The sequence below is a fragment of the Amphiprion ocellaris genome, chromosome 2, assembly GCF_022539595.1.
Source record: "Amphiprion ocellaris isolate individual 3 ecotype Okinawa chromosome 2, ASM2253959v1, whole genome shotgun sequence".
Classification (NCBI taxonomy): Eukaryota; Metazoa; Chordata; class Actinopteri; family Pomacentridae; genus Amphiprion; species Amphiprion ocellaris.
Window position 1 is genome coordinate 16,303,085 of NC_072767.1, and position 26,499 is coordinate 16,329,583.

The window sequence follows — 26,499 nt, forward strand, 5'->3', positions numbered from 1 at the left end:
CAACAGTAACATTTTGTTTTATTAGTGTCCAAACAGAGGTCAGATTGCATTGTTTGTTTACCAGCTGTTTTACAATCCAACATGAATGTGCCTGTATCTCATTGTAGTCCTGACTGTTACATTTTAACACAAAAGCAACTTGGATTAGTTTAATGTTTTTAGAGTAGTGATCATATTTTAGAACTAGTTTTGAACTGACACACTGCTTTATTTATTTTTTTATTGCTTGTTTACTCTCAGTGAGAAGACCCTGAGCAGACTCACTGAAATGCAACATATACTGTTTGCTCAATTGATTCCTGCAAATGATTACCAGGAAAGTGAAAGAAAGCCAAAAGCAAATAAACCTTTACTGGCATAATGGTTTTATCACTGAATAATAAACATAGTTACCACACAGGGTCACTAAATTTTTGCACAGCATTAAAAATACCTTTTAAAAATACACAAGTGTCTGTGTGATTCTGTTATTTACACTTTCCATGATTCACTGAAGGTTTTTTTTTCTTGTAAATAAATTTTCTTTACCTTTTGTGTCCTAATTTTCAGATGACATTCTGGTGTTTTCATGGTTTTGGTAAATATGTGGTGTGTCATATTTGGTGTGTGTGGTCACTTCCTCTGTTTTCTGTTCCCTGTAAGCCTGGGATTATATTTGGAGGCTGGAGCTGCCTTGCGTAATTTATTGAGCAATCTTCTTTTCTTCCCTGTGAAACCCACAGCTCCTGCTCTGTTTAACACTGTTTCACTCTGAAGTTTGTGCCTGATGGTCCACGGTAGTGCAGATAAAATGCACGTAATAACCAAAACCTGTGTCCTATTTTTGTGGATGCATCTACTGACCTTTGTGCAAAGCCAAGGTAAGACCCAGCAGTCAGACTTATGTATATGTTCCATTATTTTACCTTTCAAATTATTGCTTTTTTGTCGAGATAAAGTGATATACTGCATATTTACTTCTGTTTCTTGCTGTTCTACAGATTGTACACTTCAGCAGTTTGTAAATGGCCCCCACTATGATTCAAATTTTGACATAACTGGTCTGGACGATAGCTACGCTGGTGGAAGGCAGGTGAGAGTGAGCTGCAGCGTTGGCTACACTGGCTTTTTCAAGCTGATCTGTGTGGAGGGACGATGGCAGACTAGAGGCAATAAATGTCAACGTAAGTTTTCATCTTCTACTGCTTGTAAATATGTACTCTGACATTGTAAGTGGTAACCACTAGAATAGATAAAAGCAATACGTTATGTTGTGTCACGGTATGTTTTTTACGAAATGGACAATGCAGTGCAATTACATAATAAATGCACATTATTATTATTACCACATTCATATTATATGATTCATTATGAAGCAAATTACAAGGTATTGTTATTATATAAATAGAAGCACATATTTCCCAGTATTTTTCTGTGCAATATATTTACCTACATTCTCTTTTGTTTGTTTTAAGCAAAGTCATGTGGTCATCCCGGCGATGCCCAGTTTGCTGATTTCCATCTTGAGGACGGAATTGATTTTGTTTTTGGGTCAAAAGTTGTATACACTTGCCACAAAGGGTATGAAAACAGCTTTAATCAAAAGTTCTTAGTTTTTTCTTTATATCTTATCTTACATATATTTTGTATATATTCCCTGTAAGCTTTGCTTTTCTTTACAAGTCATTACCATAATAACTTTTCTACATTCAACTTGTTTAAGCTATCAGATGGTCAGTAGGACGAAATTCCGGCGTTGCACGGCAGAAGGCTGGGATGGTGTTGTTCCAGTCTGTGAAGGTAAGAGATGAAATGAAGGATCTTATCTATTCAGTGTCTGATGTAAAGTGACAAGTGTCACTCTGTGGGTATATTTTTGTCATCCTTTGAAAAAAAAGTGGATGGATAGATAGATAGATAGATAGATAGATAAGAAATGAAAAGAAAAGGGTATTGCGTACTTGCCCGTATAGCCCCATACATCTGAATGTTTCTTGGTCATTTTCCTTTCAGCCCAGCAGTGTCCAGCGATTCATGTGGACAGTAATGTCCAGGTGATTGGGGATCCAGAAGACGCAAACTATGGCAATGTAGTTCGATTTAGATGCAAACTAGGCTCTGAAGTCCTTGAAGGGTCGACAGAGATGTATTGTGATGAAAACGGACAGTGGAGTGGGACGGAACCAAAATGCACAGGTAGAGTGTCAGTAAAGAAAACAGACAGCAGGGTACTGACCTTTTGTAAGCTTCGCACCCGATAAGTAACACTTCAACAACCACTAACCACCCAAAGGTTAACATATAACACCAGAACAAACAACAGAAACCAGTAAGACACAGCCTGATGAAACAATCAGGGCTGTGTACTGGATTGTGTCAAACGCTCCTTTGAAAAAGATGAAATCCTAAATGTGCTGTGTGCACACAATATTATGCCATTGTTAATAATAATAATATAACATTGGGGCTGACATTAGGAACTCTTTTAAAATGCCCAATGAAAACAGAAATGGGTTACTATTCATTATTATTAATGACTTAATCACATGCTTGTTTAAATGTTTTCAAATCGGCCCATTGTTTGACTCTTCTCATGGCCAAATGCTGTACTTACATTCATGCTTGTGTGTATTTTTAACAGAAATAAAATGTACAGCCCCCCTTATTGCAAATGGTGTGGTGCTTGGAGGTGTCCAAGAGTACAAAGAAAATCAAGTCCTGAATTATCAGTGTGATCCTCAATACAAGCGTGCTGAAGAAAGACAATCAAAATGCATGAAAGTGGTAACAAAAGCAGAGTGGAGTCCCACACCTGCATGTGAAAGTAAGTATAAAATGAAAGATCCATAATTTATTGATTATATCACAATGACAAGTGAAAACTGCTGCTATTATTGCACTACAGTCTGTCTTGTTATAACAGACTAGCAGATAATATTTTCATTTCTCTACAAATGCAGGAGTAAAATGTGAAGTGAAACTGCCAGCACTTGAAGGAACACGATATGAACCTGCTTCCCCAAATGTGTTTTTACCTGGTGACACACTCAGAGTTCTCTGTGGAGAGAAACACTGGATTGTGGACCATCAGACCACCTCAGCAGAGACGACTTGTCAAAGTGATGGAAAGTGGAGCATCAGGCCACTCTGCCACGGTAGGAATCTATATGAGTCTTAAAGCCAGAGACAGATTATGAGATTATTGTTTTTAACTGTGTGGTCTTTCATAAGATCATTATTGTAATTTTCAATCTAATCTTGGTAAGTTAACACTGACAAATCTTTCTCTCATTCCAGAGGTCATATGCAGCAATCCACGAGACCAAAATCTGTACAGCTGGGGTGTCAGTCGGTATGATCAGAAAAAACTGGGTGACTCTGCATATTACAGGTGTGAATATGGTTATAAGAGTACAAGTAGAAACGATCAGGCCACTTGCACCAGAGATGGATGGACACCAAAACCACTGTGTCGAGGTACTGTGAAGTTAACCTTGTGTTTCTTATATTTATGTCTTTAATGTTACCTCATATTTATAAAAGTGTGAAGGAGCCAGTTTGGATTCAGTCTTTTAACCCTATTAGTTGTATTTGAATGAAATATCTCAGCGGTGACAATTCCCGTTTCCACCATTTACAGTCATTTCAGTAGATCAGTAATCCATCCAAATAATATATCACACTGCCTGATATTTCACAATTCTGATCAACAAGGCAACAAAGTATAACAAATGCAACAGGTATTTAGTTACTTTAGCTGTTTCCACCCACAAAGTGTTATTTCTCAGAACTGGCAGTTATACAACAAGGTACCAGTCCTAATATGTCTGAAGTTATTGTTAGTAGTAAATCATCACAGGCTAACTAAAGCCAACGTACAATTAATGTCAGCACTTCACTTCACCAGATAACATGACAGGACTGAGTTCAGGATCTCTGCACAGCAGCTTCTCATGAGGAGACGTTTGCATCAGAGTCCTGTGATTCTTCTTACATTTATAGTACATTAGCTGTAATTGGTGCATGTTGACCTTCAGCTTAACTATTTTTATACATTTAAAATGTGAAAACGGTGCTGGTGTGGTGAGAGGATTTTTGAGTCCATCGATCTGTGTCTCCAAAGGGACCTGGCCAATAGAGGCACAATCAGACATCCTGATGAAATGAGACATTCATTCATTTTGTTGCATTCAATTCTTTTTTCTCCATTGTCAGTGCCTTTTTTAATTTGTTCTAGATTTTGTTCTTGTAAACAGGGAATTATTAACAAATTAGTCTTTTATCTGTATGAATTACTTAAGTGTAATATATTTGTCCCCAGGAACATACTGTACCAAACTCAACATTGAAAACACAGACGTTTCCCACTACCGCAGGGACCATTACTATCACAATGACCGAGTCCAGTACACTTGCAGGAACGGCAATAAAAACACTTTTACTATTACCTGTATTGAAGGTGGTTGGACAGGAATAAAGAGCTGTTCAGGTAAGAATATACAACTATAATTACTTATTTACAGTTTGAAGGCTAGTTGTGGTTCAATTGTGACATGTTTGTAGTTTGTTTTCTCCCAATGGATAACCCTAATTGTCTCAGATTTAAATGGCATTAGTAGTGTGATTACTTAGAGTAATCATTTTAAGGATGTGTATTACTATTGCCATGTTATCAGGATCATGAAGCTTTACCTCTTGAATGCAAAAACCAGCATTCTAGCATTCTCACCATCACAATACTAGCATATTGCTGTTTAGCAAATATATTGATCAAGTTAACTATCCAAGTTTTGCTGGAGCTGATAAAAACATCACTGGGTTTGCAGGTATTTAGTATTAAATAAAAGTAAGTGACTAATGTGCTGAATGCTAATCCATGCTGAAAGATCTCCAGTCAGTGGGATTCATCCTCTGGGAACCATCAGCACACAGACAGACCTGTCTCACTGTCTAACTAATGTTATTTGCATATTTTTTTTCTGTTTTGTTGATAACACAGAGTGTCAAAAAGCTGACGTGCCATATGGATTTATTGTTGGTCCATACCAAGACAAGCTGTACTACACCTGTAATGATGGTTATAAGCTTTCCACCAAAGGCTGGTGGGGTGAAGCCAGATGTATTGGTGGTGTTTGGTCTGGACTCAACCAGTGTATTGGTAATTAATCTTTACCGTCTTACTATTGTATATGGTACTATAATGGAGCCAACTAGCCACAGTGGTTTGTAGAATGTAGACTGTATCACAATCAGCCACATCATTTTTAGCTGCATGGTGAATTCAAGTTTTAGAATCTATATTATCTATACTATTCCAGAAATGTATGAGACAAAAGAAATTGCTGTAAATTGTTCATATTTGCTGCCCAGTGTTCTTGCATTTACTGTATCCAAGCAGTGGCTCTGCTTCTCTGCTGCTTATAGTGACAATCATTTTGAATAGAAAAGTAATTTTCAGTATTGCTAATATTTTGCTAACAATATACAATCCTAATTGTTTGCAATTGTTTCAACTCTAGATAAAAGACTTTGTGGAGAAACTCCTGTGATTCCTAATGGGAAAGTAAACCACCAAGTTAATAGAGGAGCCCAGAGTTCAGAGATTATTTGCAATGAAGGATACTATGCTCAGAATAGGCGCTTATTTTGTCACAACGGAAAATGGCTTCTAGCTGGACCTGGATTATCATTTGAAACAATCTGTGAACGTGAGTCAACTTCAGGATTATTTTACCACATGCATTTATGGCAGAAAATATTTATTGCAACAGATTGCAGGGTAAAAATTAACACTGTCCTGTTTTCATCTCTTGCAGCAACCGCTGTTCACTGCAGTCCCCCTCCTAAAATTCAGAATGCTGTGGTTTTGTCTTCATATCAGAAGGAGTACTTGTCTGACTCTGAAGTAACTTATCAGTGTCGTGATAAGTTTATAATGGAGGGAGAAGACACAATTAGATGCAATGCTGGCCAGTGGGAGGAGAAAAACATCACATGTATACGTACGTACATTAAAAAAAAGCATTTCACAAAGTTACTCGGAGAAAACTTAGAGATTCCAGTTTTAAAGCTGAGTTAGGCTGCCAGCTGAATTATCAGATTCTCAAAGTATTTATAAATGCCTCAAGAAATGCTAAAACTCTGGACTTTAATGTATTATTATGACATTACAGACCAAGTTATAATTACAGAGCAAGGCAACAGATATACTGAAAAGATGGAGATTAATACACCAAGCACAGAATATTACAGAACAACAATACCTCAGAGAACAATACCACTCTGTTTCCTAGAAAATATCTCTATATGAAACTAATCTGTAACAACAAATACGCTGTGGTGACATTACGCTGCCAGCAGTAGTTATCAAGTTGAGCTTTATTTCTTCAGGAAATCTCACTGAGCTCAAGATCTCTTGCAAGAGAGACTAAAACTAATCCCATTTACACAAGGCCACAACAAGGACAACGATTCACTAAACAGTCACAAATAATATTAGAAATATAAGAGTGCTCACTTCACACGTTCAGAGTGGCCATGACTTTCAGTGCTAATCTTTCCCACTGTCTTGTGTTGTGGTCATTCTTTCTGAACTCATTCAAAGGTGTTACATATCTCAAAGGCTTAGGTGGCAAGGTTGAATATTTTTTTATATATTTATTACAGTTGTTCATGTGCAGAAAATTAAGAGACGTCATCATCTGGCAATGTATATCTGCAACAAAAAGTTAAGTCATAATACGTTTTTTTCCAAATACCCACTGCAATGTATACCTACATAACAAGTGCAGCTTATGGCTTTTTTTTTTTTTTTTTTTTTTTTTTTTTTTAATTTCATCTGCAGTTCTTGGCGAAAGTTAGGGGAAGATTGTGGTCTTTGTTTAACCCTGTTGTCTTAGGGTCAAAAGTGACCCGGCCACTACGTTTAACAGCATAGAAAACCCCCTAAAGGACCTTTTTCCAACTTGAAATTCGATGACCCCAGCATTAGAAAAAATGAAGCATTGTCTTTGTTTATATTTTCGTCAAAGCTGTACATCACCAGGGTACAAAGATTGTCTTCGGGTCATTTTTAACCCGGCAGTTAAAAATCACAGTCACAGTGGACTAAAACACACACCAACATCACACACACACCTCTAAAACCACAACGACACACACAGACACACGCATGCCAAATCCTGTGTGGTTTGGTAACTTTGCTAACGTTAAATAAAGACTGTGCTTTATATTAAATGTTGGCAGATATTGTGCCTTAGTTTCAAGTCCCTTTAGGCACATGGGCACACGAAGACACACACACACAGGATGAGAAAAACTCAGAAAAACTAAACCTTTCTTGTGTAGGTGCCACATCAACCATCCACAACAAATCTCAAGTTTTAACAATTTCAAACAAATGAAACATTTCTTGAAAGCACTGTTTTCTAACGGGGAATGTATTCAGAGGCTGTAGAGATGCTGCAGATGACAGCATCACTTCTCTCTTTGCTCAAGCCATCAGTGCAGTTTTCAGTTTGATCTAGTAGATCAAAGATCAGATTTTTTTCACACATCCAAGAGTAACAAGAAGGACTGGAAAACAAATACTGTGTGCTGCACATGTGACAAATATATTTGCAAAGTCCATGCACACACACTGGCATACTGTCCTATATATGCTAATTAGAGATTAATATGTTCTTCAGATTTTTGTTTTGCATCTGTTATTTTATTCTTACTATTGTTGTAGGTTATGCATCTTGAGGGTGAGAGCAATGATTCAAAAGATGTGAAAAGAGTAGTATTTTGTAGTTAAGTTTTGTAGTTTTCCATTCCATTGTACAGTATACAGTACACTGTTGTTTCCCTTAAAAAATGCATTTCAAGCTACTTTCTACACATTTCTGGTTCTTTCTTAGGATATAGAAGTACTCTGTCTTCCCAAACAAATAATGTTTACACTTATACAGTACCTTTAACAGTAATAATAGTGATGATAAACCTTTACTTTAGTAAAGGAAACAGTTATAACATGTGTGATGTAATAAAAATGAGTAGTGTCCACTGATTAAATACAGTCTCTCTCCTCTGAAAAGCAAAAAACCCAGAAATTCACACAGTGTGTGATGCATGACAGGTTGGTTATTCATGTAAAATAGATTTTTGGTTGAAAATTCAATTAAGCTGTTCTATTTTAGAGGCTCAGTTGAGACCGGTTATTGTTGACCATTTGAACAAGGGGAGTGTACAGGATGTTAAGACAACAAGAGGGTTAATATGTAGAAGGCCTAAAGGGGCTTGAAACTCAAGGCATAATGTCGACCAACATTTAACCTAAACACAGTCTTTATATAACATTAACCAAAGCCAGGACGACACAGGATTTGGGATGTGAACCCCAGTTTTTCAGCTTTAACTTCTTCACTTTGTACACCAGGACGTCAATGCTTCATTCACCCGAAAACACAGTTACATTGGACACCAAGAAATAATCTGAAACTAAGATTACATAACTTCTGTCTAAGAAAAAGGGATGTTGCTTGTGTTTTCAGCATACTGTGGCAAGCTCAACAATGAGAAGCAGTCCATGAACTTCACCTCGGATAAAGACAAATATATGAATGGAGATGTCATCGAGTATCAGTGTATCGTCCCTGATCCAGAAGCTGAAGGCAATGCAACATGTACGGATGGCAAGTGGATCAAAACAGTAGAGTGTAAAGGTAAGGACAAGTTTATGTGGAAGCAGATAAAAGAATGATAAATTTAGATTTTTTTTTCTTCGTTGTTCGTTGTTGTTGTCTATCTTGACACCAGAGTCAGGCTGTAGGCTGAGACAGTCCTGGGTCACTGTAATAATTCCTGCTCTCCATACTGGCATTGAAGAGATCTCTTCCTGGTGCAGCTACAGGCCTTGTTCACATGCAGTCCTTCATTGGTTACAGCAGAGATGAAGCCCTTTAGATCTCCTCACAGGCAGTGTGGCATCAAAGAAACATCACAGTAACATATAAAATATTTCCTAAAACCATGTCCATGACCACAACAGTCAGTCAATGTAATGTTCTGAAATTTAAAAAAACAAACAAAAAAAAAAACATGTTACAATACAGTTTTTGCACTCACAAATTGCCTCAGCAGTGTTGACTATTGCCTGAATGGTGAAATGAGTGAAATGATTCACTTTTTAAGCGTGAATCTCTGTTCTAATAAAGAACACCTCTCTCTGTACCATCAGTACCATTTTATCAAAGCACTTCGTTGACGGAATAAATCTTACTAAGGATTTTGTACTGTTGTATGAACACTATTCATGACTCATTTATTGTGGTGATCAAACTGGACAGAAACTGTTTAACCATCAGCAAATGCTCACAATCCGATCAGGCAATGACCAATAAATTCTGAGTTCTTCAGTAAATTTGGCTTGAGAGTCATAAACTAGTTTGTTTGGGCTGCATTCAAACAAATCAGCTTGTGTCTTAATGTGCTAATGTAACGCTTCTTTTGTGTAACGCATCATCAACTTGTGAGGTCAGAGTCAGTAGAAATGTATGTCTCTCCTCCTCTGTCGCCTTAGCAAAGTGGGAAGGTAGGACCCGTTGTAGCACTTTTGGATCTATTTTGACAGGATACAACAGACATGCATTATGAAGAGTCTTTGAAGTGTTGTTGCATGACAGGTTCTGTCTGTTTTGGGAGCTTTCAGTGAAGCTTTTGAGAGCAGTGCATCCCCTTGTGTGCTGATGCAGCATGTTGTTCATACAGTCTTGTACAATCCCATGTTGTACAACCTTCAGTACTCCCTGAGACCTGGGACTGGAGACGGACACACAGGAACTAGGCTCAGAAAGCACAGTTTGTCAGAGGAACTGGGCTCAGTAGCTGCTCAATGAAATGTGATTGTTGGTAATCCTTTTATTTCTCCAACTGTGGGAGAATGTGGAATTTTCTTTAACACAGAATGTTAAGACAGACTTTTTTTTAATGCTGCAGTGTTATACGTTTAGTTTACTATCAAACATGTATGTTCAGCTGGGTTCTGGCTTGCAGTCCATCAGGGACGCTGCTATTGTGAGTTAAACAGTTTTCTGTCCTACTCTCTGTTTTGTTGCTGCTTCAGTGACAGAAATTATCAGGTTACATGAATCCATTACAATGTCACCCTTCTGGTGACATTCCACAGTAGTTGACAGTTTTATACAATTGATTGTTGTTACTTGGAATTGGTGATTATGGTACTGAGAGAGTAAAACGCTGCACTGTGTCACCGCCAACAATTTCTATTAAATAAATAGCCCTGTGGTAAATCAAAGAGTAAAAACTGTCAAGTTTACAGTCACATTGATGACTAATCTCTCTTTTTCTTGTGTCTTCAGTAAAGCCATGTCCACATCCTGATGAAACTCCAAATGGCAGTTTTCAAATTACTGAGGGCGAAGACTTTGTCTTTGGAACTGCTATCCAATACGTTTGTAATCAAGGGTACGTGGATGAAGAATGATTCATAGAAACAAGGCATTATGGTGCCACAGCATTTTTAAGAATTGTATTGACAGTATTATTTAACACATAATTTAGGTGTTAACTGATATGTGTTTAATAATGTGCATCTAGTTTATGAAGATAGGATTACAGCTATGGGAAATAATAGCTGTAATATGCAATTTGATAAAATGACAAACACTGTACATTGAAAAACACAAAAACCCTTCTGTTTACCTTCAATATGCATTATAATGTGTCATATCATTTGCTGTTCACAAGTACTGAATAAGGTCAGGATAAAGTGTTCATTTTAAAATAGGAAGCTTTATCTTATTTTCTTTGCAGGTATCAAATGGTGGGTAAGGACACATTGAATTGTTCTCTGGATGGATGGACCGGGAAGGCACCAACATGCAACCGTAAGTCTCAGTATCAGAAGCAATTGTGTTTCAAGTTCCGTCAACTAATATTAATTCTACTCTGTTCTGTTGACATAAGAATTTTAGTTTCTACATTAAGGGGGTTTGTGGATATCATTTTTTGTCAAGTTTCCACAAAGAAATTCTCAGAGAGCTGCTGCTAAAGTCCTATCAAGACAAACTCATCACACAAGCTCTCAAGCCTCATTTTGGGTTTCAAGTGCCTCAGAGAACAGAGTTTAATGAAGTATTGCTGCTTGCTATCAGAGATTAGGGGACCAAATTGCATCTCTGATCGTCTTTCATCAAATGTTTCTTCTCTACCTTTGCAAGCAGCATTCACTTGCTGTGCACCACAACAAACTTCTAGAACATATCATGCTCTGATCAACTTTAAGTTCAATCTAAAGACATTGTGCTGTGCAACCTTAAACACCCATCATACTCTTTTGGAACCTTTTGATTTCCTTTAGATTTCTGTGTTGTTGTTTGTTTGTTTTTTCATTTATACATGTGGTTTTGTTTATATGCCATTCTTTCTTCACTATTCACTTCGGACATGAACAACTGTAAAAATAAACATGCTTCCTCTAAAGCACAAAGTGGAAAACTGAGACAATTCCATGTTTCCTGACATGGAATGGAGTCATGTCATTTTTCTTTCTTCAAGGACATAATAATGGTGACATAAACTAAAGTTTGCAGTTTTGAAGTGGATTTTATCTGTCTTGCTCTTTTCAGTCATTACTTGTGAAGTTGGTGTTCTGCATCATGATCTCATTGTAACTGGAATGCTATCAGCAAGTGAAACTGTTCCAGTTGGAGATAAATTACTGTTTGACTGCAGCAGCGAGTTTCAACTGGACGGATCTAAAGAAACAGAGTGTTTACCAACTGGACAGTGGAGTGCGCCCTTCCCAACCTGCTCCGGTACGTTCACTTTATTCAATATTTGGAATAAATTTGTTCAATTCATATTTGTAGATTGAAATTTCTATTAAGTGATCTCTCTATCCATTTACTGCATCTTTGTTCAATTTCAATCAATTGAGTTACAATACTTGCAACAATATGTCTACAGAGGAAAAGTTACAATGGGTTGACACAGATTTATATTACACTGACTCTAAAATGCTGATGTTCATTCAGCAGAAACCTCTTGATTAAACAGTTTCTCTTCTTCAAAACAGAGAAATGCAAAGTTTCAGGATTAGCAGCCAACGTAGTCGTCACCCCACGTTTATCAGGCCAAACTCTAACAAAAGGACAAAAGTTAACATTCAGTTGCAGTCAACGTGGACAATTTATTCAAGGGAATGCAACAGTTGAATGTTTGGCAAATGGACAGTGGAGTGATTCCTTTCCAACATGTGGAGGTAAGTCAGTTTTTCTCTTCTCCCTTCACTCCTTATTATTGAAAATGTTGGGAAAAAATAATCCACAAACCCAGCTTCAGATATTTCCCACTATGCTCTATGATGTCTGAGGGCTTGATTGGCCCAGTTTACCTGCATTTTACAAGGCATTGACCGAACAATTATGTAGAACAGTTTGTTTGTGTTGAAAGTTTAATCTCAGCATGTGTTGGACTGTAAAACCACAGCAAAGTTTTACCAACTTAGAATTTGTGAGAAGGTGCCAATTTGAAACATAGCAACAACAACTTTTTCTTCCTGGATACAGTTGGTGTTGTTAATGTTTCCTTTGTTGTAAGTTCCATGTGAATGACTGCAGATTAGTAAATTTCACCTGCTGTTGTGAGCAAAGACATGTTGATTGGGTGATCAGGGGAATTAGTGTGGAAGAATTTGGGTTCTGCACTGTAGTTAGCAAAATAATTTTAAGGAAAGGATATGATATGCAAAATAAAGGTCACATGACAAATACTCACTTCGGACTTGTCCACACATAGACTTGTTTTTTAAAACATAGTTTTTTCTATATGTCTTCCAAGACAAAGAATTTCAGAACAGCAGTGTTGATGTACAGACAGAGAAAACTGAGTTTTTTTTATTTGTCATGTAAGAGGGTGCACCATTACCTTCTTTATTTACTTACATGAGGCAGTTTTGTGTAATTGAAGACATAATCCAAATAGTACTGATGCTGACTTTGCTAACAGGACCTTTACATGTTTACACATCAATGCACAATTACTCTTTCACTGTACTGACAAATGGGTGTCAGAATTAGTCCCCACATATAGTTCCCTCATTTCTCCATGCAGCATTCCTGGGAGCTGACCAGAACCAATAATATTTTTGAGGTCTCTGATTGTCCAACATGGTTAAAGTTAAAGTCTAAATTGATTTGTTTGGTCTACTCTGGACAGTTGTGTCCAGTTGTGTTTTTGTGTTTTACTGAACAAAGGAGGAAAAATCCCACTTAAAGTTACTACTGAAGTGCACTACTTACTGCACTCACCTAACTTTGAACAACCATCACAGTGAGAGGTAAGTTAGGATAAAAAGACCACTGATTAATACCAGAAATCAGTTCAAAGCCCAGAAGTCACATGCCATTATTGGGATAATTCCCCCAGTTAATACTAATTATAAATGTTTACAGTAGCATTTAGTTTGAAGTCCACAACGCATGGCAGCAAAAGATGTGAAAATGTAATAGTTATGACACAATACCACATAAACTTGTATTTTCTCTACCTCTGTCTTGTAGCTCCTGTGGGTTGTGGGAAACCTCCACCTCTTGCAGATGGAGACACCAAAGAAACTGTTGGCTTTCTGTACAGACATAATGCAAAGGTTGAATACATCTGTCAGAATGTTTACCGTATGGAGGGTGGGCCGTTCAAGATCTGCAAAAATGGTGAATGGACTGGACAGATGAGATGCCTCAGTAAGTTACAGTTCCATGTATATTTTTCATACTAAGATCTGTTAAGATTCTGCATTGGTAAAATTGATTTTGGTTTGCATGGTCTATCAAAGTGCTAAAATCTATTAATCATACGCAGAGCCATTGCACATCACAGTCATTAGGCATTACAAACTAAGTGAAACAAAATTAATGGCTGGTACAGCAGACACATTTAAAAGTGTGTTTGGACTCTGTCAGCCTCAGATTCTCCAACAGGTTATTTGATAACTACAAGGTCTTGACAGAGACGACCTGGTCCCTCTCTTTATTAATCATTATTGATAAATGAAGACAATATAAAAGAGTAGTTAATCCATCACCAGTTCTCAGTGCAGGTACAGTAAATCTGTATAAAAATAGTTGATGAAAGAATATGATTGTGAAAAATTTGATCAAATGACACAGACTAAAACTGGTCCCAGAATTGATCCTTGGGGAATGCCTCAGTTAAAACTGGCCGAGACTCAAAGGGTTTCCTTGTTAACAGCATTGATTAAATTACTGCATGAAGATCTGAACTAATAACTTTTCTTGAAGAGAGATGACAATTTTGTTCTAAATCTAAAAGAAGTAGAAACTAGTCCACACCTTTAGAGGAATCTGAATTAACATGGAAGGTGTCATCACAGCTTTTGACTTCAGTGACATCCATGTAGTTTGTTTTTAGGTATGGGAATGCGACACCACTGATTTCAGTATTCTTCAAGTATTAATACAACCATACTGTAGGAAAACACTTCTAATCACTGGACATGTTGAAAATTCTTTGTTTTTTAAAGAGTTAATTTAAATAGACATGAAAGATGAAAGAATGAATATTTCTTGTTATATATTGGGTGGAGTGTAATATCTGCATTTTTAGGTCTTATGTATGGAGGTCTTTGACTAACCTAAAAAACAATGAAATGAAAAAACGTGTCACATTCACATCACAGTCTGCTGGCAAGTAATATTTGCTCTCTATGTTGAGTACTGTGACAGAATTTGAAACTGATTTGTTTTGAAATATCCAATATTTATTTCTAATAGAGAGTGGCAATAATTTGGTGTGCTGTACATTTCTGTAAATTACTAATATCAATTTTCTGCAATCTTTTGCAGAGCCCTGCACTGTGGATAAAGATGTCATGAGAAGACACAATATTACGTTCACATATAGTTCTGAAGAAAAGCTGTACGCACCCCATAATGATGTAATCCACTTCTCATGTATCTATGGAACAAGACGTGTCGACAGAGTGGGAATGCGTCAGAAGTGTATTGATGGTGTGATGAACTTCCCCACCTGCGGATGAAGTTTTTTAATCAGCTGGATGTGATAAATCAGAGCACACAAGCATGATGACATCCAACATCAAGAGTAAGAGCAGTTATGTATTTTACTTCTGTGTGTGCTCATTTTAATAAAAGTATATATACACCCTCAGTCTGTTTTCATCCTGAATGGTGTGTTATGATTAATAGTTCCGCCTTCATTTGTTAATGTGCCAAGAGGAGTGAAGACAATTGATGAATTGCCTGTTGCCAATTTTGTCAAACTTTATTTGAAAACCAAAATAAAAAAAAAAAAAAAAAAAAAAAAAAAAAAAAAAAAAAAAAAAAAAAAAAAAGAAAACCAAAATAAATGCTCATGATACAAAGTATATACTTGAAATATCCTATGATATATGTTAATAAATAAATTAGATTTTTTGGCATATAAAGGAATGGTTTTGCCTGAAAACCGTCCATGAAAATGCAAAATTTTCCCCATGCTAAATAAATCTGATAAATGTCTAGCATACATTACATGTAAAGAAGTTTTCACCTCCCTCTGACATGTTCCCCTTGTTTTGTTTTTGAACATTGAATCATGGTCAAGTGAATTTGGCTTTTTTGACAAGAATTTTTTTTCAAAAAAGTTCAGAATTAACTACAACAGTTTTTTTTTTTTTTTAATGTCCATGTAAAATCAGTTATTGCATAATTTTTTACCACCTTTAAAGTGACTCATTGAATTCAACACAAGTGCAACCAGTGTCAGAAGGAACACATTTAGTCAGCTGGAAACCATCTGAGTGCAAAAAATGTGTCTCAGGTGGAAGGTCCAGCAACTGGTCCACAATGAAGACAGAAGACCACTCCAAGCAACTCTCTGGAAAGGGCACTGAAAATAATAAGATATGAAAAGTCACTGAATATCCCTTTGAGTATAGTTAAATTCATTATTAGGAAAGGAACCAGAGTTCACCCAGAGGGCATGTGGGAGACTCTGGAGTCAATCGGAAAAAGGTTTCAGACCAAAATTGAACTTATCGGACTAGATGCTATGTTTGGTGGACAACAAACACTACACATCATCACAAACAGACCGGTAAAGCATGGTGGTGGCAGCATCATGATGTCAGGATGCTTCTCAGCTGGAGGCCCTGGAAAGTTTGTTAAGGTAGAGGGTAAAATGAATGCAGGAATACAGAGGGAAATTCACAGGAAATCCTGGAGGACAACCTGATGCAGTCTGCAAGAGAAGAGAACTGAGGAGAAGTTTTTTTTCCAATAAGACAACAAGACTAAAGCTACACAGAACTAGTTTAAAGACAACAAGGTGAATGTTGTGAAGTGGCCAATCAGAGCTCAGACCTCAATATAACTGAGAATTTGTGGTTGGATTTGGAAAGTGCTGTTCACTCATGATCCCTGTGCAACCTGACAGAGCCTGAGCAGTTTTGCAACAAGGAATGGCGTCAAATTGCTGTGTCCAGATGTGCAAAAGTGATTAAGACCTAAGAGCTGAAATTGCAGCCAAATGTCAATCTACTAAATGCTGACTGGAAGGGGGTGAAAACTTATGCAATGTTACGTTTTATATTTCTGAATGGTTGATATCGTAGAAATCTGTTTTTACTTTGACATGATAGAATCTCTGTTGTGAATTCTTGTCAAGATTAACAAGACTAATTATACTGACCATGATTCAGTGTTGGCTGCACAGTGACTTGGTGGTTAGCACTGTCACCTTGCAGACAGAAGATCCCTGGTTCGTGTCCCGGCCTTCCTGGGATCTTTCTGCATGGAGTTTGCATGTTCTTCCTGTGCATGTGTGGGTTTTCTCCAGGTTCTCTGGCTTCCCCCCACAATCCAAAAACATGCTGAGGTTAAGTGGTGATTCTAAATTGTCCATAGGTGTGAATGTGAGTGTAATTGTTTGTCTCTATATGTAGCCCTGTGATGGACAGGTGTCCCCTGCCTTCACCCTAAGTCAGCTGGGATAGACTCCATTCATAGTGTGTTAGTGAGCTTGGCTGAAAGCAATAATAGAAACGATCTGAAACTTTTCATATATTTCTGTCTGAGTGACAGGACACAGATACAGATAATATGAGCTGAATGTCAGTGGACAAACAGTTTATGCTGATACATTGCAATACGTCAGGTGTACAGTCCCACTGGGCAGTCCATGTTGTGACCCTCTGTACTCCATCAGAGCTGGAGCTGTTAGCAAACAAACTGAAATTCTTCTCAGGAAACAAGCACTGACAAGAGAATGAAGCTGTCTTTAACCCTCCTGTTTCTCCAGCTGTGGGGGAACATGGAACTCTCTTTGTCACAGAATGGTAAGTTGGGCTGTCTTTTTTTTTTTTTTAAATTACATTAAATATTTTTGACTTATCTTTGTGTAGAAACAGATAGAGTTTAGGTCAGATTACGTTGCACACAAAGAGCAGATTGCGGTGTAAATTTTCTCATTAGATTTTACGCATTACAAGAGAATTTGTGTATATGTGTGGGAGATGTCTTTAAAGTAAATTTGTTTTGGTAGATTATGATGTTTTTCACTAGAAACTCTAAAAACTGACACGTGTGGATAATAAAAAGCAAATGGGAAGAATAAAATCTTTATTTTGTTAAACTGGTATCTGTTGTGGATTTTAGAATACTTATTATTGTGTGCATGTATGTCCTTGACTTTAATCCATGTAAAATATTTGGGCATAGTTCATGTGATCTGTGGCTGCATAGTGTCTTCACCAATATTTCTTTTTGCTGTTGTTGCAACATTACAAGCTTGTACCTGTTAGCAAAGGTTCAATGGTGCCTTTTACATTTTCTTAATGAGTTTTATGTCATGAATCCATTGTACCACTTAATCATACAAATAGATAAAGAGTGTATCCAAAAATTGTGTACCTGCAGTTAAAGTTTTTAAATTACTTTTTATAATGATATCCGCAGCTTTTCAGTGTTGTGAAGACTTTAGTTTTACAGTCGTGTTGTGTGCACAGCTACAATGTACACATTTGTACATGTGGTAAACAAATGAGACAAAATTGTTAAATAGTTGGAGTTTGTTGACGTCACCATGTTTGTTTCTCAGCATGTTCAAAGCTCCCTGATGTTCCACATGCTCACGTGTCAGAAGAAACCAAAAAAGCTGAGTACCAGGAAGGAGACGTGATACATTTCACCTGTGAATCTGGTTATATATCAGACCACACTTCAAAATATGTCTGCACAGGGGCAGGCTGGCTAGTAGTCCGTCGGGGAATGTGCTACTGTGAGTAAAATGGCTTTATGTTTTTTTTCACCACTTGAATGATTGTTGTATGAGAAAGATCTCTTCTGAGATCCATACTGAAATAATGTCCCAATGCAGGACCCACAACTACAAACCACTACAGCCTGCCCTAAGTATTACACTAAACTGCACTTTAACATGCCATTCTGCTTTATATAATCACAATAAAGCTCAACCTTAAAGCTCACATTTTTATCATTCACATTCAATAGGATGGATTTCTGTTTCATAGTCAGATTTTCATGAAGATTCACACAGTGAGACCTTTGGTATCAAAGTACCAGCCTCCACATCAGTGTCTGAATGCTATCCCGTTGGAAGATCACTTTATTTGAGACATGTAGAACCAACAGGCTACAGACAAATATTATTCTAAAAGAAATTAATGCATTTAGTACAACATTTGTGTTTCGTGCATCATTTGAAACTTAAATTAAAGAGCCAGCATGACACCGAACCCCTTTTCATATTAATTCATGCATTGTGAGTGTGTGTGTAATTTCTTCTTGTTTTCTGGAGTGACTCTTTTGTTGCTGTTGTTGCTAGCATGTTCAGTGCTCCCAGATGTTCCTCACGCCCAGGTGACAGATGAAACCAGAAAAGCTGAGTATCAAGAAGGAGACGTGATACATTTGACTTGTGAACCTGGTTATACGTCAGATCTGACCATCAAATATGTTTGTGCGAGTGAGGGCTGGCTGGCAGTCCGCCAGGGACTATGTTACTGTGAGTTAAATGTCTTTCTGTCCTACTCTTTCACCACCAGCTGAATGACAACTGTTGTTGTTGCCCCTTAGATAATAATAATAATAATAATAATAATAATAATAATAATAATAATAATAATAATAATAATAATAATAATAAATTTTATTTATAAAGCGCTTTTCCAAAAACTCAAAGACGCTGTACATAAAATACAATAAGATAAAACAAAACAGTTAATTAAAATCAGTAGATAGTAAAACAAGTTCAAGATAAAATACAGATGTATTATATCATATATTTTAACAACATGGCAATAGCCAGGATATAAAAGCAGAAACTATTTTAACTTTTGACTCTCTTTAGCCCTTCATCACTAAAAGGTGGTGGCAAATTTTCTCATATTTAAGAAAAGGCACTCTGTCATTTCTCTAACCCATCTGATGCGTCTCAAATCTAAAATGAACAGCGTTGCATTAACCTGAACTCCGCAGAAACACTGGAGGTGATGAATACTTGTCTTTGGCACTGCAGTCACACTTTTCTTTTTTCAGTATCATCTCTTACACACAAACAAAACAAAAATCTTCTCCAAAATGAAGACTGTTTTCCTTTTTCAGGAATTACCTCGGTATAAATTGTGGAGTATTTGTTCCAAGTTCCAAATTAAAGTCCACCATGTATTCTTCTTTTGATTATTCTGACTTCCACCAACTCCAGAGAAACATTTGGGCGCTAAAGGCCCAGTGATGTTCACAAGCTCGTCTCTAATCATGTCTGTCTGTTGCTTTATGGTGAGCAGCTGAGGGCTGTACTATGAAGTGAGATTAGTGGGTTAGGGAGGTGTGTTGAGCTTCAAGTCACAGTTTTCAGCGTCACAAAGATGTTTCCCGTTTAACCTGCTAGCTCACTATGGTAACTGATGCTATGGAGCTAACCTGGTCCATAATAGGTTCTGGTAAGAGTTTCAGATTTAAACTGTAAAAAGCGTCTCCCTTTCATCAAATCCTTCCTTGGGCGATTCTTTATGAGTGATACAGATTATCAACTGAGGGAATATATTATATCTACAAATCTGTTGAGCTGTGTGTTACTAAAACCACTGAATAAAGCCGTGTAGTTACAGTTTCTCACATGGTATTCATCACGTTGCCCTGGGGATCCCACATGCATTCAGCTGGTGATGCAGAAATCACACAAATATGTTTACATCCGTTTACACTGCTGGCGCTGCAGCTGATACAACACAGATTAGAAAATGGATTATTCTACTGGTATTTATTCCAGAGAATATTCAATCATATCATTAAATTCACTTTGATTTGGACACATACTGAAATGATATCCTGCATTATGGGACAGTGTCAGATTAAATGCACTTTACTACAGTACGTAATAAATATATCAAGTTTAAAGTTTAACAGCTTTTTTGTGCAGCTGTAAGTTAGAAATAAGTAGCTGCATTGATTGGTAAAAAAAAATATATGAAAACGCAAATCACAATTTTCTACAAGTAGGCTATTCCTTTCTTGCATCATTTGCAATCAGTTGCAGTCATTTTTTCCCTTGTGGCTCTACACTGTAACAACCTGTTGACTGAAGTATATGACACTCAATAATTTCATTTTGTGCAGAAGAAGAGTCACGTGACATGTTAAATGCCCATTTTTATGTGAAAATGCACAGAGTCTGGTAACCACTTTCATGATGTCTGTTATCTCTGACTGGGACTTTCGTCTTGTTGAGCTACACAAACAAAGCCTTGCTATGTCAAACTTACTTCATAATATACCCCTTAGCTGTAGTATGCAATGGGTTTTTAGACATTTAACGTTTCCCAAAACAGTAAACAGATTGGGGAAAAACTATCGAGTAATTTGAGATGAAGCTCTATAAAGCTGAAGTAAACAGCAAAATGCATACATTTTGATGGTAACATGAATCATATTGTTTTTTTATTGGATAATATGTTTTGTTCTTTTCAGACCCTTGTCAAGTTGGCAAGATGCATCCTCGTCTCTTTGTAGCTGGATTACCACCAACAAATGAAACAATAAAAACTGGACATAAATTACAGTTCCAGTGCAGCAATGACTTGACACTAGAGGGGTCTGAAGAAACTGAGTGTTTAGGAACTGGACAGTGGAGTGCCCCCTTCCCAACATGCTCTGGTATGTTCACTTATAATTCATTCAATATATTGAACAAATACAGTGCTGTGAAAAAGTATTTATTCTGATGTCTTCTATTTTTGCACATTTCTCACACTTATGTTCCAGACCATCAAATTTGTATTTATTTGATATTAGACAGAGATAACCCACAAAACACAAAATGCAGTATTTAAGTGAGGATTTGTTGAAGCTTTATTCTATATATATGTAGGTTGCAGACCATCAAATTTGTATTTATTTGATATTTATTTGGTCCACCCTTGGCAGCAACTACTGCAGTTAAAGATTTGTCTACAGAGGAAAAGTTCCAATGGGTTGACACAGATTTACATTACAATGACTCTAAAATTCTGATGTTTATTCAGCAGAAACCTCTTGATTAAACAGTTTCTCTTCTTTGAAACAGAGAAATGTAAAGTTTCAGGATTAGCAGCCAACGTAGTCGTCACCCCACGTTTATCAGGCCAAAGTCTAACAAAAGGACAAAAGTTAACATTTAGTTGCAGTCAACCTGGACAATTTATTCAAGGGAATGCAACGGTTGAATGTTTGGCAAATGGACAGTGGAGTGATTCCTTTCCAACATGTGGAGGTAAGTCAGTTCTTTTCCTCTCCCTTCACTCCTTATTATTGAAAATGTTGGGAAAAGATAATCCAGGAACCCAGCTTCAGATATTTCCCACTATGCTCTATGATGTCTGTTGTTGATTAAATTAAAATTAAAACTTTTGCCAACTTAGAATTTGTGAGAAGGTGCCAATTTGAAACATTACAACAGCAACTTTTTCTTCCAGGATAGAGTTGGTGTTGTTAGTGTTCTTTTGTTGAAAGTTCCATGTGAATGACTGCAGCTTAGTAAATTTCACCTGCAATTGTGAGCAAAGACGTGTTGATTGGGTGATCAAGAGAATCAGTGCATGGAAGTGTTTGGGTTCTATGTATCCACACGTACATACTTGTTGTTGAAAACATAGTTTTTTCTGTCTGTCTTCTCTACCTTTGCAAGTAGCATTCACTTGCTGTGCACCACAACAAACTTCTAGAACATATCATGCTCTGATCAACTTTAAGTTCAATCTAAAGACATTGTGCTGTGCAACCTTAAACACCCATCATACTCTTTTGGAACCTTTTGATTTCCTTTAGATTTCTGTGTTGTTGTTTGTTTGTTTTTTCATTTATACATGTGGTTTTGTTTATATGCCATTCTTTCTTCACTATTCACTTCGGACATGAACAACTATAAAGATACACTTGCTTCCTCTAAAGCACAAGGTAGAAAACGCATTCAATTCCGTGTTTCCTGACATGGAATGGAGTCATGTCATTTTTCTTTCTTCAAGGACATAATAATGGTGACATAAACTAAAGTTTGCAGTTTTGAAGTGGATTTTATCTGTCTTGCTCTTTTCAGTCATTACTTGTGAAGTTGGTGTTCTGCATCATGATCTCATTGTAACTGGAATACTATCAGCAAGTGAAACTGTTCCAGCTGGAGATAAATTACTGTTTGACTGCAGCAGTGAGTTTCAACTGGACGGATCTAAAGAAACAGAGTGTTTACCAACTGGACAGTGGAGTGCGCCCTTCCCAACCTGCTCCGGTACGTTCACTTTATTCAATATTTGGAATAAATTTGTTCAATTCATATTTGTAGATTGGAGTTTTTATTAGGTGATCTCTCTATCCATTTACTGCATCTTTGTTCAATTTCAATCAAATAAGTTACAATACTTGCAACAATTTGTCTACAGAGGAAAAGTTACAATGGGTTGACACAAATTTACATTACAATGACTCTACAATGCTGATGTTCATTCAGCAGAAACCTCTTGATTAAACAGTTTCTCTTCTTCAAAACAGAGAAATGTAAAGTTTCAGGATTAGCAGCCAACGTAGTCGTCACCCCACGTTTATCAGGCCGAACTCTAACAAAAGGACAAAAGTTAACATTTAGTTGCAGTCAACGTGGACAATTTATTCAAGGGAATGCAACGGTTGAATGTTTGGCAAATGGACAGTGGAGTGATTCCTTTCCAACATGTGGAGGTAAGTCAGTTCTTTTCCTCTCCCTTCACTCCTTATTACTGAAAATGTTGGGAAAAAAATAATGCACGAATCCAGCTTCAGATATTTCCCACTATGCTCTATGATGTCTGAGGGCTTGATTGGCTCAGTTTACCTGCATTTTACAAGGCATTGACCGAACAATTATGTAGAACAGTTTGTTTGTGTTGAAAGTTTAATCTCAGCATGTGTTGGACTGTAAAACTACAGCAAAGTTTTACCAACCTAGAATTTGTGAGAAGGTGCCAATTTGAAACATAGCAACAACAACTTTTTCTTCCTGGATAGAGTTGGTGTTGTTAATGTTTCCTTTGTTGTAAGTTCCATGTGAATGACTGCAGATTAGTAAATTTCACCTGCTGTTGTGAGCAAAGACATGTTGATTGGGTGATCAGGGGAATTAGTTTTTTTATTTGTCATGTAAGAGGGTGCACCATTACCTTCTTTATTGACTTACATGAGGCAATTTTGTTTAATTGAAGACGTAATAAAAATAATACTGGTGCTGACTTTGCTAACAGGACCTTTACATGTTTACACATCAATGCACAATTACTCTTTCACTGTACTGACAAACAGGTGTCAAAATTAGTCCCCACATATAGTTCCCTCATTTCTCCATGCAGCATTCCTGGGAGCTGACCAGAACCAATAATATTTTTGAGGTCTCTGATTGTCCAACATGGTTAAAGTTAAATAGTCTAAATCGATTTGTTTGGCCTACTCTGGACAGTTGTGTCCAGTTGTGTTTTTGTGTTTTACTGAACAAAGGAGGAAAAATCCCACTTAAAGTTACTACTGAAGTGCACTACTTACTGCACTCACCCAACTTTGAACAACCATCACAGTGAGAGCTAAGTTAGGATAAAAAGAGCACTGATTAATACCAGATGTCAGTTCAAAGCCCAGATGTCACATGTCATTATTGGGATAGTTCACCTAAATAATACCAAGTATAAATGTTTACAGTAGCATTTAGTTTGAAGTCCACAACGCATGGCAGCAAAAGATGTGAAAATGTAATAGTTATGACACAATAACACATAAACTTGTATTTTCTCTACCTCTGTCTTGTAGCTCCTGCGAATTGTGGGATACCTCCACCCCTTCCAGATGGAGACACCAAGGAAACTGTTGACTTTCTGTACAGACATAATGCAAAGGTTGAATACATCTGTCAGAATGTTTACCGTATGGAGGGTGGGCCGTTCAAGATCTGCAAAAATGGTGAATGGATTGGACAGATGAGATGCCTCAGTAAGTTAAAATTCCATGTATATTTTTCATACTAAGATCTGTTAAGATTCTGCATTGGTAAAATTGATTTTGGTTTGCATGGTCTATCAAAGTGCTAAAATCTATTAATCATACGCAGAGCCATTGCACATCACAGTCATTAGGCATTACAAACTAAGTGAAATAAAATTAATGGCTGGTACAGCAGACACATTTAAAAATGTGTTTGGACTCTGTCAGCCTCAGATCCTCCAACAGGTTATTTGATAACTATGAGGTCAAGGCAGAGACGACCTGGTCCCTCTCTTTATTAATCATTTTTGATAAATGAAGACAATATAAAAGAGTAGTTAATCCATCACCAGTTCTCAGTGCAGGTACAGTAAATCTGTATAAAAATAGCTGATGAAAGAATATGATTGTGAAAAATTTGACCAAATGACACAGAGACTAAAACTGGTCCCAGAATTGATCCTTGGGGAACGCCTCAGTTAAAACTGGCCGAGACTCAAAGGGTTTCCTTGTTAACAGCATTGATTAAATTACTGCATGAAGATCTGAACTAATAACTTTTCTAGAAGAGAGATGACAATTTTGTTCTAACTGAAAAAGAAATGCAAAGCAATCCACACATTTAGAGGAACCTGAGTTAACATAGAAATCAGATTTTGCAACACCTGTTTCAGCATATTTAAAAATCACGGAGCCACAGAAGAATCATTTTGTAGGAGCGATCACCAGCAAGAGAGCAGATAATTCTGATCACGATGCAAAGGAGGACTCCTAGGTGCCATAACAGCTTTTGACTTCAGTGACATTCATGTAGTTTGGTGTGGGAATGAGCCACCACTTATTTCAGTATTCTTCAAGTATTAGTACAACTATACTGTAGGAAAACACTTATAATCACTGGAAATGTTGAAAATTCTTCTTCTTTTTTAAAGCATTACTTTGAATGGATATGAAAGGTGAAAAAAAAGTTTTTGTTGTTATATATTGGGTGGAGTGTAATATCTGTATTTTTAAGGTCTTATGTATGGAGGTCTTTAACTAACCTAAAAAACAATGAAATGAAAAAACATGTCAGAGTCACATCACAGTCTGCTGGCAAGTAATATTTGCTCTGTATGTTGAGTATTGTGACAGAATTTGCTCCTGATTTGTTTTGAAACATTCAAAATTTATTTCTAACATAGAGTAGCAATAATTTGGTGTGTTGTACATTTCTGTAATTTACTAATATCAATTTTCTGCAATCTCTTGCAGAGCCCTGCACTATGGATAAAGATGTCATGAGAAGACACAATATTAGGTTTGCATATAGTTATGAAGAAAAGCTGTACGCACCCCATAATGATGTAATCCACTTCTCATGTATCTATGGAACAAGACCTGTCGACAGAGTGGGAATGCGTCAGAAGTGTATTGATGGTGTGATGAACTTCCCCACCTGCGTGTGAAGTTTTTTAATCAGCTGGATGTGATAAATCAGAGCACACAAGCATGATGACATCCAACATCAAGAGTAAGAGCAGTTATGTATTTTACTTCTGTGTGCTCATTTTAATAAAAGTATATATACACCCTCAGTCTGTTTTCATCCTGAACAATGTTTTATGAGTAATAGTTCCACTTTCATTTGTTAATGTGCTGAGAGGAGGAGTGAAGACAATTTATGAATTGCCTGTTGTTCATTTTATGTCAAACTTTATTTGACAAACTAAATATTCATGATACAAAATATATACTTGAGACAACCTACTTGTTTTTGGTCCTTTCTGCTATGATATAATATGTTAATACATAAATTGGATTTTTTGTTCGATAAAGAGAATAGTTTTCCCTGAAAACCATACATGTAAATGCAAAATTTTACTCATGGTAAACATATGTAAACACATGAAAAGAAGTTTTCACCTTCATCTGACATGTTCCCCTTGTTTTGTTTTTGAACATTGAATCGTGGTCAAGTAAATTTGGCTTGTTTGACAAGAATTTCACATTTTTGTTAAAAAAA

At 36.8% G+C, this 26,499-nt stretch overlaps 1 protein-coding gene across 1 annotated transcript; it reads left to right on the plus strand.

Moving 5' to 3' along the window:
• The first annotated feature begins 694 nt into the window (after positions 1-694).
• On the plus strand, positions 695-26,071 carry cfh (complement factor H). Its single transcript, XM_055004711.1, has 27 exons — positions 695-860; positions 981-1,163; positions 1,455-1,560; positions 1,703-1,779; positions 1,993-2,175; positions 2,621-2,803; positions 2,940-3,134; positions 3,277-3,456; positions 4,301-4,468; positions 4,979-5,137; positions 5,499-5,687; positions 5,796-5,981; positions 8,514-8,684; positions 10,341-10,446; positions 10,795-10,868; positions 11,610-11,798; positions 12,059-12,244; positions 13,545-13,724; positions 14,847-15,011; positions 18,100-18,279; positions 18,847-19,026; positions 20,991-21,176; positions 21,586-21,771; positions 22,594-22,782; positions 23,043-23,228; positions 24,324-24,503; positions 25,749-26,071. The coding sequence occupies exons 1-27, from the start codon at positions 767-769 to the stop codon at positions 25,940-25,942; spliced, it is 4,455 nt and encodes a 1,484-aa protein (XP_054860686.1). The 5' UTR covers positions 695-766; the 3' UTR covers positions 25,943-26,071.
• Positions 26,072-26,499: the final 428 nt, after the last annotated feature.